General features: G+C 47.2%; 1 protein-coding gene across 1 annotated transcript in view; it reads left to right on the top strand.

The window, feature by feature from the left end:
* Nucleotides 1–16,263, top strand: part of LOC147081158 (uncharacterized) — a 34,208-nt gene extending 17,945 nt beyond the window's left edge. The window contains exon 2 of the mRNA XM_085980927.1: nucleotides 12,511–16,263. Coding sequence (XP_085837053.1) covers nucleotides 12,511–14,425 — 1,915 coding nt within the window. The 3' untranslated portion in view covers nucleotides 14,426–16,263. The remainder of the gene's footprint in view (nucleotides 1–12,510) is intronic.
* Nucleotides 16,264–18,345: the final 2,082 nt, after the last annotated feature.

The raw sequence follows: 18,345 nt of genomic DNA, 5'->3' as shown, positions 1-18,345 counted from the left end.
GATCTAGACAGTAATCCATTAATAAAAGCATCCCGTACCGATTCTTCCTTATATTCTTCAGCCGTCACGGCCTTATAATTACAGTTAACACTAAGGCACCGAAGTGCTTGTAAATAAGTATCCAAAGATTCTCCCACCTGCTGCCTACGGGCAGATAGAAGGTGACATGCAAATACCTCATTCTTTGGTTTAACAAAAATCTTTTCCAATGTAGAAATAGCCACTTCATAAGTTTTACAGTCCAAAATATATTTATATACATCCGGAGCAATGTAGTTGATCAGCATATTCAGCTTATTTAGAGACTCTTGATCCAACACACCCAAAAAGTTTTTAAATGTACAATACCAATGTTTCCATTTATCATCCACTCCAGCAGAATTGGGGTCAGCCTTGAATCGCTCTGGTTGAAGATATCGCTCCATTCTAACATAAAGTTAATAAATTGAAATAAAGAATAGATTTGCCTTCCAAAACTAGGCTTTATTAACTTTAAAATCTGCAGCACATCTTTCCACATCCAGTCCCAACCAAAGCTGGAAAAGAACTGAATTTAAGGTGGCCACCACACATCATGTGACATCAACTACCAATGAGATTACAGCATATATCCCAAGGCAGTTAACAAACAACCAATCACAATACTTTTACTAAACAAGGAATAATCACCACAGTTACACAGCGAGTTAGTGAGATCTGGAATGCATTGTCCGAAAGGGTGGTGAGGTAACATTGTGTTACACAGCGAGTTAGTGAGATCTGGAATGCATTGTCCGAAAGGGTGGTGAGGTAACATTGTGTTACACAGCGAGTTAGTGTGATCTGGAATGCATTGCCCGAAAGGGTGGAGGAAGCAGATTCTGTTGTAACATTGAAAAGGGAATTGGATAAATACTTGAAGGGAAAACATTTACAGGGCTATGGGGAAAGAGAGGGACAGTGGTAATAATGGGATAGCTCTTCCAAAGAGTCAGCACCGGTGTGATGGGCTGAATGACCTCCTGTGCTGTATCATATTATGGGTCTATGATGCAGCCTCACTCAGTCAGTGGAGGTGCCTGATGGGCTGAATGACCTCCTGTGCTGTATCATATTATGGGTCTATGATGCAGCCTCGCCTAGTCAATGGAGGTGCCTGATGAGACGATCTCGGCACCGAGATTTCAATCCACCAGCAAATCCCAAGAAGCAGATATTGAAACAATCCAATCTGCCTCCGGCGCTACAGTAATCGGTTACTATGCACCAGAAGCAGCATCATCGGTTCAATATTGGCCAACAATATAGGTGTGGATAGAAAGACAAAAGTTAACCCATTGCTGGAGATTTGCGATCTGCGATCAGGGAGCTAGGACAGGAAGCACATGAGGATCAGTTTTATGGGATGGACAGTGGAGGCCATGACATGGAAAAGAATGCCAGATGAGACTATATCGAATGCTGTGGGAAGGTGAATGATGGACAAGGAAGGGTTACACACCATGGTCACAGTCACAGAGATTGGAGTTTGTGACAGTTCGGGGCAGATTAGATTTACATCGAAACTGCAGCAGAGGAACAGTCCATTCGGCTCTAGTGGTCTATGTTGTGTTTATACTCCACGGGAGCCTCCTCCCACTCTCATTACATCTTGACACCGTGTCCACATAGACGTTCGAGGGCGTTAGACTCGCGACACCAATATTAAATAACATTCAGAACGCCGGAGAACCCACCCTCCTGGAATGGATTGAACGAGTTTGTCGCACTCCCCTCACTTCAGAAAGAAATGAGCTCATTCACGTTGGACCTAAAAAGGATCGATCAGAGAATGTTCTAAATGGTTAGAAGTTAGGAACTGTGGATGGGCAGAGAGAACTAGGGGTCCACGTAACCTTAACCGCAGAGCTCGGCCGTTCAGGGGTGATGTTAGAAGTTAGGAACTGTGGATGGGCAGAGAGAACGAGGGGTCCACGTAACCTTAACCGCAGAGCGAGGCCGTTCAGGGGTGATGTTAGAAGTTAGGAACTGTGGATGGGCAGAGAGAACTAGGGGTCCACGTAACCTTAACCGCAGAGTGAGGCCGTTCAGGGGTGATGTTAGAAGTTAGGAACTGTGGATGGGCAGAGAGAACGAGGGGTCCACGTTGTTAAGTCTGTGGGTTGTATTATAAATAATCACAGACTCCACTGTTAACAAAATAAAACACGTCTTTACTATTCAGAGGCTCGGGCGATTCTGCCCTAGTTAACGTATCACAACCCTTATATACTGGTGTGGTCACTATTGGTATTACAGTATACATGAGCCAACAAATAGTGCCACACCGAAAGTAGTGCTCTTAAAGGCGAACGGTTACATTCTATAGTTCCCTTAAAGGTAAACGGTTACATACACAACACTCCTCCCTTTTTAGCTTATTACTTACAGAATCCCCTTTAAACATACAATCTTCAACTTCATATAACAGTTTACAGATATACTCTCGATGGAGTCAACGTCATATAACAGTTTACATGTTTAGTCTCTGTGGAGGTTTCCGGATCCTCTCTGGATAACGCCGAAGTGGTGTCGTCATTCCTAGCGGCCCAGTAGGGGTGCCTGGCAAAATCGATTCAGCTGGAACAACAGTGTCAGGTTCATCTGAATCCAATGTTACTAGATCAGCAGTAGGTGTTCTAGGTATTTCAGTTTCAACATTACTCGGGTCAGGTGGTGAAGTCGAGTGCTCATTTGTGGCGGACTCTATGAGCTGGTCAACATGGCGCCTTATTACATTGTCCCCAATGTTCACCGTGTACATCAACGGGCCTAGCCTTTTTTTAATAGTTCCAGGCTGCCATTTTTCTGTACGATAGTCCCGGGCCAAAACTTGTTGCCCCATCTTGAAAGACCTAGTTGCCCTGTCATTGATGTTCTGGAATTGCCGGTTCTCCACGTCCCTTCTGACATTGGGTTTAAGTAGATCCAGCCGGCATCTTAAGCGTCTGTTAAAAAACATCATTGCGGGAGTTTGATTTGTGACCGCATGTGTTGCATTTCGGTATGCCAACAAAAAACTGTCTACCTTATGTTGTAGACTTATGTCTTCATTACTCATGGCCTTTACGGCCTTCTTGAAGGTCTGGACGAACCTTTCAGCCAACCCATTGGAGGCGGGATGGTATGGGGCTGATGTGTAATGTTTAACCCCATTGCTCTTTAGGAATTTCTTGAATTCCTCGGACACAAATTGTGGTCCGTTATCGGAACAGATCTGTTCCGGCAGGCCATTCCGAGCAAACATGGTTCTTAACACCTTGATGGTTTTCTCCGTCGTGGTGGTGGTCATTTTAATTACTTCCGGCCACTTGGAGTGGGCATCTACCGCTATCAGGAACATCGAGTCCATAAATGGACCAGCAAAGTCGATGTGTACTCTTTGCCAAGGAGATGAGGGCCACTCCCATGGGTGCAGAGGAGCCGGTGGTGGTGCATTCTGAACCCTCTGACATCCTAGGCAATTCTTGGTGATCTCCTCTATGTTCCCGTCGATGCCTGGCCCCCACACAAATGCTCTCGCTAAATTCTTCATCTTTACTCCACCCAGATGTCCTTCGTGCAGCTCCTTGAGTACTTTCTTTTGGAGTTTGGGCGGAATCACCACTCTCGACCCACACATTAGGGTTCCTCGGCACACCGACAGTTGTTCTTTCCTCTGTGAGAATGCCTGCAGTGTTGGTTCGCTCTGTGCTGGCCATCCCTTCACCGTTAAGTCATAGACTCGTGAAAGAGTCGGGTCATTCCTTGTCTCCTTCTCAATCATTGAGTTTGTTATCGGCAGACATTCCACAATGGACGAGTGGAACAACTCCACTGGGTCCCCTGTACTCGCTTCTTCTACTGTCGGCAATGGTAAGCGTGATAACCCATCGGCATTTCCGTGTTTTGTTGACCTTTTGTACTCAATGTCATACTGGTGTGCCCCAAGTAAGACTGACCATCTTTGTAGCCTTTGTGCTGTCATGTTGGACACGGCCTTGTTCGGGTTAAATATGGACACCAACGGCTGGTGGTCTGTCAGCAATGTGAACCTCTTACATTGCAAGTAATGGTTGAATTTCTTCACACCCCACACAAGACTGAGGGCCTCCCTGTCTATCTGGGCGTAATTTCGCTCCGCGGTTGTCAAAGATCGGGACGCGAAAGCCACTGGCCTTTCCGAGCCATTTGGAAGCCTGTGCGAAAGTACTGCTCCAATTCCGTACGGTGAAGCATCACACGCCAGCCGAAGGGGTAATGCTGGGTTGAAATGAGCCAACACTTCCTCGGAGGTAATCAACTCCTTGCTTCTGCGAAAAGCCTTTTTGCACTCCTCACTCCACTTCCATGGTGTCTCCTTTCGCAACAGCTCATTCAGTGGATGCAGCACCGTGGACAAATTTGGTAGGAACTTGTGGTAGTAATTGATCAACCCCAAGAATGATCTTAACTGTGACACGTTCCCTGGAGCGGGAGCCTTCACGACCGCTTCTATCTTCTCCGGTGATTTATGTAGTCCCTCGCGGTCAATGATATGACCGCAGTATGAGATTCGTTTTTGGAAAAACTCACACTTATTGCGGTTAACCCTAAGGCCATACTCCTTTAACCTGGTGAGTACCAGTTTCAAATTCGTGAGGTGTTCCTCTTCATCCATTCCCGTGATTAGGATATCATCCAAATAGCACTGTGTGCTTGGAATTCCTTGTAACACCTGTTCCATGGCCCTCTGCCAAATTGCTGGTGCCGAAGCCACTCCAAAGACCAGTCTGTTATAACGGTACAAACCTCTGTGGGTATTGATAGTTAGGTATTGGCGTGACTCTTCCTCAACCTCCATCTGCAAATATGCCTGAGCTAGGTCTATCTTCGTGAAGTGTTTTCCTCCAGCCAACGAAGCGAAAATATCTTCAATCCTTGGCAGCGGGTATTGCACCAAATGAAGCACTGGGTTCACTGTGATCTTGAAATCCCCGCAGATACGGACCTTCCCCGGTCCCCCTGGCTTACTACTTGGTGAGGATTTCATGACGGGTACAATGGGCGTGGCCCACTCACTGTAGTCTACTTTTGACAGAACCCCTGATCGTTCAAGTTCTTCTAGTTCTGCCTCCACTGCTGGTCGTATTGCATACGGTACCGACCTGGCCTTACAAAACTTTGGGCTTGCATGTTCTGCAATCTTAACCCTTGCTTTAATACCTCGCAGCTTACCCAGCCCTTGTTGGAATACTACTTTCGCTTCATCTAATATTCGGGACAACCGTTCAGATTTGACGTCCTCTTTCTCGTGCTCCACCGACATGGCGTTTAGCTCATGCCAATCCATCTTTATTTTTCGGATCCACTCCCGTCCTAGAAGTGGTGGACCTCCCTCAGGCAGTACATACAGATCCAGACGGCGGTAATTTTTGTCTTTGTATCGCACATTAACTCCTGCCTTCCCAATAGGGAATACTTTGTGTCCCGTGTATGTCTGTAGTACTAATTCTGTATTCCGTAGTGGAATATGTTTGAAAAACTTTTTATAGTCATGCTTATTCATGACCGTCAATGCCGATCCCGTGTCTACTTCCATTTTGACTTTGGCCTTTTCAATCCGCAGCGTCATCCAAATGGTTTGTCTGTCAGCTTCGTTGTTCACGTTGTGAATTTTTAGACTGTCCAGTCCCTTGTATTTGAAGTGTGAGTCGGACTTTTGTTCCCTTGGACTCTCCTTGTACCCTTTTTTTTGCGGACTCCCTCTTGTTGTCCGTCATTCTTGACCGGCATACTTTTGCTATGTGCCCGATCCTGCCACATTTCCTACATTCTTGGTTCTTAAACCAGCACTGATTCTGGTCGTGCGTTGTCTTTCCACAACGGTAGCATTTGGAAGTGCTTGCAGTAATTTGATCCTTCAGCACTGCTACGATCTCTTCGAAGGTCTGGTCCACTGGTTTAACTGGTGCTATTAGATGTTTCAAGAGCCCGTATGTTTTTGCTCCCATCGAATTTAACAAAGTTATTGCCTTGTCGTATATGGCTACGCAATATATTCCTATGCGTTCCCCATACGTGGCCCTGTCTTCTATTTCAGCATTAAAATCATTAATATTTCCTCGCTTAGGCATCTTCTTCTCTTTCCGAGAACAGCACAAGTATTTCTTTACTTATTATTAATTTTCTTCTCTTCTTGAGAACACCACAAGTATTGCTTTACTTATTTCTTGTTTCTGAAAATTCTAATTAATTTTCTAAGATGGCGGTTTCCCGCTTCTGCCTTCTTCCCCAGCGGTTTTCCCGCGAAAAATGGCGGCTTTCCCGCGCTTCTCGCTCTCCCCGCCCACTTCAATGGCGGTTTTCCCGCGCTTGACGGTCTTCACCCGTCCCCCGACGCTGTCTTTCAGCCTGAGTGCGGCCCTTATCAGCTCTCCCGATCGGTGGCCCTGTCTTTGCAGCCAACGCTGCGGCTTACCCATGAGGTTATGGAGGCTTCAGGGTCCTAATGCCTGTTGCTTCCAGCCTGTCGGTTCCAGACTGGTGAGGATTGAAACCTCTCTTCAACGTCCTGTCTTCGGACGAAGCCGCCGTGGAACAACTGCCGCAGGGTTCGAATCCTGACTCGTCGCCAATGTTAAGTCTGTGGGTTGTATTATAAATAATCACAGACTCCACTGTTAACAAAATAAAACACGTCTTTACTATTCAGAGGCTCGGGCGATTCTGCCCTAGTTAACGTATCACAACCCTTATATACTGGTGTGGTCACTATTGGTATTACAGTATACATGAGCCAACAAATAGTGCCACACCGAAAGTAGTGCTCTTAAAGGCGAACGGTTACATTCTATAGTTCCCTTAAAGGTAAACGGTTACATACACAACACACGTAACCTTAACCGCAGAGCGAGGCCGTTCAGGGGTGATGTTAGAAGTTAGGAACTGTGGATGGGCAGAGAGAACGAGGGGTCCACGTAACCTTAACCGCAGAGCGAGGCCGTTCAGGGGTGATGTTAGAAGTTAGGAACTGTGGATGGGCAGAGAGAACTAGGGGTCCACGTAACCTTAACCGCAGAGCGAGGCCGTTCAGGGGTGATGTTACAAAGCATTTCTTCAGACACAGTGTAGTGGAAATCTAGAACACTCGCCCTCAAGAAGCTGTTGAGGTTCGGTCAATTGAAAATGACAAACTGTGATTGATAGATTTGTGTTAGGCAATGGTATTTAGGGATATGGAACCAAGGCGGGGAGATGGAGTTAAGATACAGCTCAGTCATGATCGAATTGAATGGAGGAACAAGCTGGAACGAATGAGTGGCCTACTCCTGTTCCGATGTTCCTGTGCCTCTATTTATAAAGCCAATGCTCCCATATACGTTTCTAAAAGCCTCCTCGCCCTGTCCTGCCACCGTCAAAGATTTCTGTATCTATAACCCCAAGTTTTACTGTTCCTGCAACCCTTTTAAATTGTACCAGTTGGTTTAAATTGCATCGCCTCATTCTTCCTTCCAAAATGCAGCATTTCACACTTCTCTGTATTAAATTTCACCTGCCATGTGTCTGCCCATTTCACCAGTGTCTCTATTTCCTCCTGAAGTCTTCTGCTATCCTCCTCACGGTTTACGACTTTTCCGAGATTCGTGTCATCGACAAACTTTTAAACTATGCCCTGTATACCTAAGTCCATGTCACTGAAATAAATCCAAAAGAGCAGTGGTCCTAATCCCGCCCCCTGGGGACACTGTAAACTTCCCTCCAGTGTGAACAATATCGGTTCACAACTACTGTCTGTTTTCTGTCCCTTCACCAATTTAGTATCCACGCTGCCACTGCTCCTTTAATATCATTGGCTCCAATTTTGTTCACCAGTCTATTATGAGGTACTTTATCAAAGGCCTTCTGAAAGTCCAGAAACAGAACATCAACTGCACTACCTTCATCAACCCTCTCCTATTTCATCCATTGGCTCATTCAAGTCAGCCAGGTTTGATTTGCCTTTAATTAAAATCCATTTTGTCTGTCGCTAATAAACCCATGTTCTTCCAAGTGACGGTTAATTGTGTTTCGGAAATAACACCGATGTTAAGCTGAGTCGCCTGTAGTTATTTGGTTCATCGCGCTCTCCTTTTTTGAACAGGGAAGTAACGTTTGCAGCCCTCCCGTCCTCTGGCACCTTTCCCATATCTAAGGATTGGAAGATTGTGGCAGAGCAGGTGACATTTCTACTTTGAGCCCTGCCAACCAATTTAGTACATCGTCCGAATCGATTTATATCCTGTCCAATTTCTCTAACACCTCCTCCTTTACTGTACGATTGGCAGCATCCTCTCCTTTAGTGAATACGGAGGCAAACTGTTAATTTAGTACCTCAGCCATGTCCTCTGCTTCCACAAGATGATTGCCTTTTTGGTCAGTAATCGGCCCCACCTTTCCTTGGACTATTCTTTCACGCTTTATATGTTTATAAAAGGTGTTGGTGTTCCCTATTATGTTACCACTAATCATTTCTCATACATTCTCCTTGCCCCTCTGTTGCTGTTGTGTGTTTATTACACTAGTGGCAGCGTTAGTGAAACAGCAAAGTACTGAATTTTACAAAGACTCAAACTGGTACTGAATTAACAATCGCTTTTACATTTCCACAGTGGGGAAAGGAAAGGCTGCTGATTGATAGTTATAATGCACGGGCACACACACAAATGGAGAATTATGATTGTAAAACAGCAGCCAAATCCACCAGTTGTATATTCATGGTGTTTTCTGAGATCCCAGAGGTTGGGTGATTGGGCAGAAGTGTGGCAGATGCAATATAACGTGGATAAATGCGAGGTTATCCACTTTGGTGTCAAAAACAGAAAGGCAGACTGTTATCTGAATGGCAATAGATTGGGAGAAGGGGAAGTGCAACGAGATCAGGGTGTCCTTGTGCACCAGTCGCTGAAGGTAAGCATGCAGGTGTAGCAGGCGGTGAAGAAGGCAAATGGTATGTTGGCCTTCATAGCAAAAGGGTTTGAGTACAGGAGCAAGGATGTCCTGCTGCAGTTGTACAAGGCCTTGGTGAGACCACACCTTGAGTACTGTGTGCAGTTTTGGTCGCCTTATCTGAGGAAGGATGTTCTTGCCATGGAAGGAGTTCAGCGAAGATTCACAAGGCTGATCCCTGGGATGGCAGGAATGACGTATGAGGAGAGATTGGGTCGATTGGGCTTATACTTGCTGGAGTTTAGAAGAATGAGAGGGGATCTCATCGAAACTTATAAAATTCTGACAGGTCTGGACAAATTAGATGCAGGTAGAATGTTCCTGATGGTCGGAGAGTCCAGAACCAGGGGTCATAGTCTAAGGATAAGGGGTAAGCCATTTAGGACAGAGATGAGGAAGAATTTCTTCACCCAGAGAGTGGTGAACCTGTGGAATTCTCTACCACAGAAGGCGGTTGAGGCCAAGTCTTTAAATATATTCAAGAAGGAGTTAGATATATTTCTTAGAGCTAAAGGTATCAAGGGATATGGGGAGAAGGCAGGGACCGGGTACTGAATTTGGATGATCAGCCATGATCTCATTGAATGGCGGAGCAAGCTCGAGGGGCCGAATGGCCTACTCCTGCTCCTATCTTCTATGTTTCTATGTAAATGGAGCAAGTTTGGGATTTGATGTGGTAGAAGGCGAACGAGATGAGAACGGAAATAATCTAGAGTAAGAAAAGGCCCAAAAATTAAACAGTCTGGAACAGAACATCAATTTGTCTTCTCTTATCATGGAGAAATCAAATATTTGACACACTGTGTGTTTGAAACAAAGCTTATTTATTCACTGAAATAACAACAGAAAATGCTGGAAATGCTCAGCAGGCCAGGCAGGATCCGTGGAGAGAGAAACAGAGTTAACGTTTCAGGTCTGGGACCCTTCATCAGAATTGGAAAAAGCTGGAGATGTAACAGATATTACTAAGGTAAGAGGCAGGAAAGTTATCCTGGGTGGATCTGAAACAGGAAGGGTGGAAGTTCAGTTGGAATCCACGTGGAATAAGTTGGAACCGGAGACAGGTGCTGAGGAAAGAGATGTGGTTGTGAAACCGAGTCTTGGAAAATGTTGCAAATGGGGATGGCAAAATCATACAGCATGAAAAATGGGAGTAAGGGTTAAAGTCTGAAATTGTTGAACTCCATGTTGAGTCCAGAAGGCTGTAAAGTGCCAAATCGAAAGATGAGGTGCTGTTCCTCGAGCTTTATTTATTCACTATTTAAACAGAATATTAATCTCCAGTGCAGATACAGGGGTTATTAAGATCAGCAGAAACAAACCATGACTACTCGAATGAACATGGTTCAGTCCTCAATCTGATCACAGTAAATCATGTTCCATTCACTAATCTGGTCTTTTACCCAGCATTCCCCGCGGTGGACCACGTGCCGCACCCAGACTACAAGAGCGCAGGCGCGGGAGGGGCCGGTATATTGAGCATGCGCAGTGCGTTACTGGAGATGGAGAGGAGCTGAAGCCGGGAGGGCGATGGTGCAGCGGGTAAAACTCGCGACGGAGGGAGTAATAGACCGGTAGGTAGGCTTCATAAACAACTCGTGCAGGAGGCAAGCCCCCAATAATAAGCTGAAGATCCCGTGTTTGCAGTTGTGGGGATTCCTTCCCCTTACAGGTCCAGGTTAACGGCAGCCATCTTTGTAAAGGAGAGCGGAAAGTTTCAGTGCGACGTCGCCCTATGCCTGAGACAAAGAGCCTTGTGTCCAATGCGGGGAATAAAGGCCCACAGCCTCCCCGGGCCCCGACCAAGGGACTGGAGAAACTCTCCCTGCGGATCAGACAATCAGCCGGCGCTGGTCCCGCCCCTCGGGCTTTCTGATTGGTTGGAGGACCCGCCGCCCGCTCACTGCTCCAGCCCTGCCCACTGGGTGCCGCTAGTCCCGCCCCTCAGGCTCCCCGATTGGAGGACCCGCCGCCGGCTCGCTCCTCCAGCCCCGCCCCGCTCGCTCCCTATTGGTGGGAAGCTCCCGTCAATCAGGCCGCGGGCCCGGGTGACGTGTCCCCGAGGAGATCACGTGCACCATCCAAGTGCCGCCGCTTGGTCCGGGATCTCCCGATCCACCCCGCGCCATTCTCCACCCAATCGGAGCGGAGAAAACTCACTTCGCATCACCGATCGCGACTCTGGACCCGACACCAAGGCCTTTCCCCGGAATGGCCCTGCGCCGACTCCGTCCGGCAGGATCAGAGTGCGCAGGCGCAGCTCCGAGTGGGGGAGGGGGGTTGGTCTCCTCTGGGCATGCGCGGTCATTACCCTTTGTGACCGGGAGGGGTCGCTGTGCCGGACTCGGCCCAAACCGCCGCTCTGTGTGCGCATGCGCGGACTCTCGGCTGTCAATCAACCAACCACCAGAAGAGGTCGCTGGTGAGACCAGTGAAGAAAGAAAGACTTGCATTTATATAGCGCCTTTCACCACCACCGGACGTCCCAAAGTACTTTACAGCCAATGAAGTACTTTTGAAGTGTAGTCACTGTTGTAATGTAGGAAATGCGGCAGTCAGTTAGCGCACAGCAAGCACCCACAAACAGCAATGTGATAATGACCAGATAATCTATCATTTTTTATGTTGATTGAGGGATAAACATTGGCTCGGATACTGGGGATAATTCCCCTGCTCTTTCCCACATTACAACAGTGACTACTTCATTGTAGTACTTCATTGGCTGTAAAGCACTTTAGGATATCTGGTGGCACTATATAAATGCAAGTCTTTCTTTCCTGAAATAATGCCATGGGATCTTTTACATCCACCTGAGAGAGCAAACAGGGCCTCAATTTAACATCTCATCCGAAAGACGGCACCTCTGACAGTGCCACACTCCCTCAGCACTGCACTGGAGTGTCAGCCTGGATTTTTGTGCTCAAGTCTCTGGAGTGGGACTATGAACCCACAACTTTCTGACTCAGAGGCAAGAGTGCTGCCCACTGAGCCACTGGCTGACACTAAAGAGCAAGCAGTTCTGACAAATTGTCATCGACCTGAAACGTTAACTCTGTTTCTTGCTCCACAGATGCTGCCTGACCTGCTGAGTATTTCCAGCATTTTCTGTTTTTATTAAAGAAACGAGGGAGTGATTGCTGACAGGAAGAATGTTGGGTCGTCCTGCGCACCTCCCTGGCGGCTGAGGCGAAACACCGACTCGCCCCCACCTGAGCCGCTCACGCGTACCAGATGTTGAGGCTCCGCATGCACGCCCGATGTTCCAACCGTGGGGTTTTGTGTGCTGAGCATGCGTGTTGCGGACCGATCGGGACGGGCGATTGTAGAGCAGGAGGGAGAGCGCGGGGGCCATGAGCACATGTGCGGGACTCAGAGTCAACAGAGCACTTTCTGCAGAGCCGGGGCCTTGTGGGTATTACAGCCACCATTACTGCTGATCCTTTCAACAACCTGTGCAACAGCTGGGGCCTGAAAATCAGCTTCACTGCCCCTAGGTTCAGAAAGGGGAAAATTAAACAACAGTTTGCCTCTGATCCCAATTTACAGGGTTATAGAAGTGGAGCAGTTACAGGCGGGAAGCTCAGACCAAACATCACGTCAAGATCTGACAGAGTCGCTGGATTCATCAGGACCTGAATATCATCGGCCTTTGCACATGGAAGGAGAGAGCAGGGATCGCAACGCAGACAAACAGCACACGTGTTCAATGTGTGGACGCGGATTCAGCCGATCGCCTGACCTGGTGAGACACGTGCACCGTCACACCAGGGAGAAACCGGGTAAAGGTGGGGACGGCGGGAAGGGATTCAGTTCCCCGTCTGCATTGGAAGTTCAGCGGCGCAGTCGCACCAGGGACAGTCTGTTCACCTGCTCCGTGTGTGGAAAGGGATTTGTTTGTTCATCCCACCTGCAAACACACCAGGGAGTTCACACTGATGGGAGACCATTTCAGTGTCCTGACTGTGGGAAAAGCCTTAAAAGCCCCGGGGAACTAAAGCAACACCAACTTGTCCACACTGATGAGAGCCCATTTCAATGTTCTGACTGTGGGAAGAGCTTTAAAAGCGCTCACTATCTGAAGGGACACCAGCTTGTTCACACTGATGAGAGACCATTTCAGTGTCCTAACTGTGGGAAGATCTTTAAAAGCCCCGGGGAACTAAAGCAACACCAACTTGTTCACACTGACGAGAGACCCTTTAAATGTTCTGACTGTGGGAAGAGCTTTAAAAGCTCTGGGGAGCTGAAGGGACACCAGCGACTTCACACTGGGGAGAGACTCATGCAATGTTCTGAGTGTGGGAATAGTTTTAAAAGCTCCGGGGCGCTCAAGAAACACCAACACCTGCACACTGGGGAGAGGCCGTTCACCTGCTCCGTGTGTGGGAAGGGATTCACTGTGTCATCCAACCTGCTGGCACATCAACGAGTTCACACTGGGGAGAGACCGTTCACTTGCTCTGTGTGTGGGAAGGGATTCACTGTGTCATCCAACCTGCTGGCACATCAACGAGTTCACACTGGGGAGAGGCCGTTCACCTGCTCCGTGTGTGGGAAGGGATTCACTGTGTCATCCAACCTGCTGGCACATCAACGAGTTCACACTGGGGAGAGACCGTTCACTTGCTCTGTGTGTGGGAAGGGATTCACTCGGTCATCCCACCTGCTGACACATCAGCAAGTTCACACTGACGCGAGGCCCTTTAAATGTTCTGACTGTGGGATGAGCTTTAAAAGCTCCAAGGAGCTGAAGAGACACCAGCGAGTTCACACTGGGGAGAGGCCGTTCACCTGCTCAGTGTGTGGGAAGGGATTCACTCGGTCATCCAACCTGCTGACACATCAGCGAGTTCACACTGACGAGAGGCCCTTTAAATGTTCTGACTGTGGGAAGAGCTTTAAAAGCTCCAGGGAGCTGAAGAGACACCGGCGAGTTCACACTGGGGAGAGGCCGTTCACCTGCTCAGTGTGTGGGAAGGGATTCACTCAGTTATCCAGCCTGCTGGTACACCGGCGAGTTCACACTGACGAGAGGCCCTTTAAATGTTCTGACTGTGGGAAGAGCTTTAAAAGCTCCGGGGATCTGAAGAGACACCAATACCTACACACTGGGGAGAGGCTGTTCACCTGCTCCGTGTGTGGGAAGGGATTCGCTCTGTCCTCGAACCTGCTGGTACACCAGCGAGTTCACACTGACGAGAGGCCCTTTAAATGTTCTGACTGTGGGAAGAGTTTTAAAAGCTCCCGGGAGCTCAAGAGTCACCAACACCTACACACTGGGGAGAGGCCGTTCACCTGCTCCGTGTGTGGTAAGGGATTCATTAATTCATCCTACCTGCTGTTACATCAGCGAGTTCACACTGGGGAGAGACCGTTCACCTGCTCCGTGTGTGGGAAGGGATTCACTCGGTCATCCAACCTGCTGACACACCAGCGACTTCACACTGATCATAGAATCTAACAGCACAGAAGGAGGTGATTCGGCCCATCGTGTCTTTGAAAGAGCTGTCCAATTTAGTCCCACACCCCAGCTTTATCCCCAGAACTCTGCAAACTAGTCCTCTTCAAGGACTCGTCCAATTACTGTTTGAAAGTTCCTGTGGAACCTGATTCCAGCATCCTTTCAGATGGTGCGTTCCAGATCTGAACAACCCTCTGTATGAAAACAATTCTCCTCATTTCACCTATAGTTCTTTTAGTAACTATCTGTGACCTTTGGTTACCGACCCACTTGCCAGAGTGAACAGTTTCTCCCTACTTGCTCGATCAAAACCCATCATTTTGAACACCTCTATTAGGTCTCCTCTTAACCTTCTCTGCTCTAAGGGGAACAATCCCAGTCTCTCCACATAACTGAAGTCCCTCATCCCTGGTACCATCCTGGTCAACCTCCTCTGCACCCTCTCCAAGGCCTTGACATCCTTCCTAAAGTGTGGTGCCCAGAACTGTACACAAGACTCCAGCTGAGGCCAAAACCCTGCAGCTGTACAAAACCCTGGTTAGACCACACCTGGAGCACTGTGAGCAGTTCTGGGCACCACACCTTAGGAAGGATTTATTGGCCTTGGAGGGAGTGCAGCGTAGGTTTACCAGAATGATACCTGGACTTCAAGGGTTAAGTTACGAGGAGAGATTACACAAACTAGGGTTGTATTCCCTGGAATTTAGAAAGTTAAGGGGTGATCTGATCGAAGTTTTCAGGATATTAAGGGGAACAGATAGGGTAGATAGAGAGAAACTATTTCCGCTGGTTGGGGATTCTAGGACTGGGGGCATAGTCTATAAATTAGAGCCAGACCTTTCAGGAGTGAAATTAGGAAACACTTCTACACACAAAGGGTGGTAGAAGTTTGGAACTCTTCCGCAAACAGCAATTGATGCTCGATCAATTGTTAATTTTAAATCTGAGATTGATAGGTTTTTGTTAACCAAAGGTATTAAGGGATATGGGCCAAAGGCGGGTGTATGGAGTTAGGTCGCAGATCAGCCATGATCTCATTGAATGGCGGAACAGGCTCGAGGGCCTGAATGGCCTCCTCCTGTCCTATGTTCCTAACTAGTGATTTGTAAAGGTTTAGTGTAACTTCCTTGTTTTTGTATTCAATGGTGTGGAGATGCCGGAGTTGGACTGGGGTGGACAAATGTAAGAAGTCACACAACACCAGGTTGTAGTCCAACAGTTTTATTTGAAATCACAAGCTTTCGGAGCGCTGCTCCTTCGTCAGGTGAAGTGGAGATGTGCTGCCTTCCTTTAGGAATTTATGTTAGTTTTCCAGTTAATTCAGGGGTTTGAGTAATTTGGGTCGATTTCCATTGTGTGCCGCCACCTAGTGGATATTTGGTACCTAGCAAGTGCAGTAAAGCGCAGTAAAGTAAACTACTATATATCACAGACCTGCAGCCACACATGGTCTGGGAAGTTATAAGAACATAAGAAATAGGAGCAGGAGTAGGCCAATCGGCCCCTCGAGCCTGCTCCACCATTCAATAAGATCATGGCTGATCTGATCCTAACCTCAAATCTTCTATCACTCTCCATCCACCCGAACCCATGTGATCTCCCGGGAGAGGCGAAAAACCAGATAAAAAACCCAATGGCCAATTTGGGAGAAAAAAATCTGGGAAATTCCTCTCCGACCCATCTAGGCGATCGAAATTCGTCCAGGAGATCACTCTGTCCCTATATTTTCTACAGTACTTCCCTTCTGTAAAGGCCATCTCCACCCCAGCCAGGAACAGGAATAAAACCATCTCCTGAAATCTAACACAGAATTAGAACACAGTAGGAGCAGAACCAGGCTACACGGCCCCTGGGCCCACTCCACTACCCATAGGGCCATGACCATTCCGAACCTAGACTCATGTCCAATTTCCTCCCCGTAACCCTTAATTCCCTTTACTTCTAGGAAACTATCTATTTCTGTTTTAAATTTATTTAATGATGTAGCTTCCACAGCTTTCTGGGGCAGTAAATTCCACAAACCTACCACCCTCTGAGTGAAGAAGTTTCTCCTCATCTCAGTTTTGAAAGAGCAGCCCCTTATTCTAAGATTATGCCCCCTAGTTCTAGTTTCACCCATCATTGGGAACATCCTCACCGCATCCACCCGATCAAGCCCCTTCACAATCTTATATGTTTCAATAAGATCGCCTCTCATTCTTCTGAACTGCAATGAGTAGAGTCCAAATCTACTCAACCTCTCCTCATATGACCACCCCCTCATCCCCGGGATTAACCGAGTGAACCTTCTTTGTACTGACTCGAGAGCAAGTATGTCTTTTCTTAAGTATGGACACCAAAACTGTATGCAGTATTCCAGGTGCAGTCTCACCAATACCTTGTACAACTGCAGCAATTCCTCCCTGTTTTTATATTCCATCCCCCAGCAATAAAAGCCAACATTCCATTGGCCTTCTTGATCACTTGCTGCACCTGCATACTAACTTTTTGAGTTTCGTGCACCAGGACCCCCAGATCCCTTTGTATTCTTGTCACGCTCCAGCCTTGGACACTATTTGTCTGTAAGGACTTGAGAATGTTATAGATGATTCGTGTACACTATATTTTGCAGAAAATGTTTAGTTTGTAACTTTTCTCTGTAAGCAAACTTACACAGCTAACCGTGAAGTGCTCGCTCTCTGTCTAGCTGGTTAACTTGTAGCTGTATTTTGATGCACTATGTACAGGGCTAATTTAAAGAGAATGCCTTTCAGTTTGCTAAATGTATATTCACAGTAAGCTGTGTGTCCACGTGTTTTGGTAAGTTACATGCCAAATGTACTGTGTTGCTCAAACGTACCTAAATTTGTGTATACATATCAGTTATGTGCTTGTATTCTAATGTGTGCTTCCATTTCTGTATTGTATTTCAGTTTCACAATAACAATCTTTCAGTAAAGTTTACAAGAAAAGTCAAGCCTTGTGATTTTTATGGGAAGATATCAAGTTGTTAGCTACCTGTCTAGCTCTGCATAGGAACGCGCTGCAAGGGCAGAATAGGAGAGATGCATAAAGACACAGCTTATATAGTCAGAGAATAATGCCAGATGATTACAGGTAATCTTTCTAACTGCCATTTATCACACCTCGGCAGAGAGATAATCACAGCGATCAAAGGTGTGAATGGTGTCCAAACAGGTTAGTCAGGAAAACATTACATCAAAGAACAATGAGGTGGGGTCACAAGGGGTCAAATGTTGCAGATGCTGGGGTCTGTATGAAAAACAAAAAACAGACAAAAAAACATTTTTTTTTGCTGGAAATCACAGCAGGTCCGGCCGCATCTGTGTAGAGAGAACAAGCCAACGACGACTCGACTCTGGGTGACCCTACGTCAGGTGGGGTTACATGTAGCGTGACATGAACCCAAGATCGTGGTTGAGGCCGTCCTCATGTGTGTGGAACTTGGCTATCAGTTTCTGCTCGACGATTTTGCGTTGTCGTGTGTCTCGAAGGCCGCCTTGGAGAATGCTTACCCGAAGATCGGAGGTTGAATGTCCTTGACTGCTGAAGTGTTCCCTGACTGGGAGGGAACACTCCTGCCTGGCGATTGTTGCGCGGTGTCCGTTCATCTGTTGTCGCAGTGTCTGCATGGTCTCGCCGATGTACCATGCTCCGGGGCATCCTTTCTCCAGTCCCTTGTTCAGGGCCCGGGGCCCGGGGAGGCTGTGGGCCTTTATTCCCCGCATTGGACACAAGGCTCTTTGTCTCACAACACACTGGCTCAGGTTTTAATAGAGACTTTTTAAATTCATCAATAAAAGCAGATAAATCTCGTGGAACAAAATATTTAATATTTGGGAGTAAAAATAATGTTATTTTTCCTCTGTGGAATTTGTTAGTTTCCGACAATAACAACGATTTGTATTTATAGAATGTAT

This window comes from Somniosus microcephalus, unplaced genomic scaffold (assembly GCF_052327205.1).
Source record: "Somniosus microcephalus isolate GS21.2 unplaced genomic scaffold, FLI_Smic_1.0 scaffold744, whole genome shotgun sequence".
In the NCBI taxonomy this organism is placed as follows: domain Eukaryota; kingdom Metazoa; phylum Chordata; class Chondrichthyes; order Squaliformes; family Somniosidae; genus Somniosus; species Somniosus microcephalus.
This window is presented reverse-complemented; position numbering and strand designations above follow the sequence as displayed.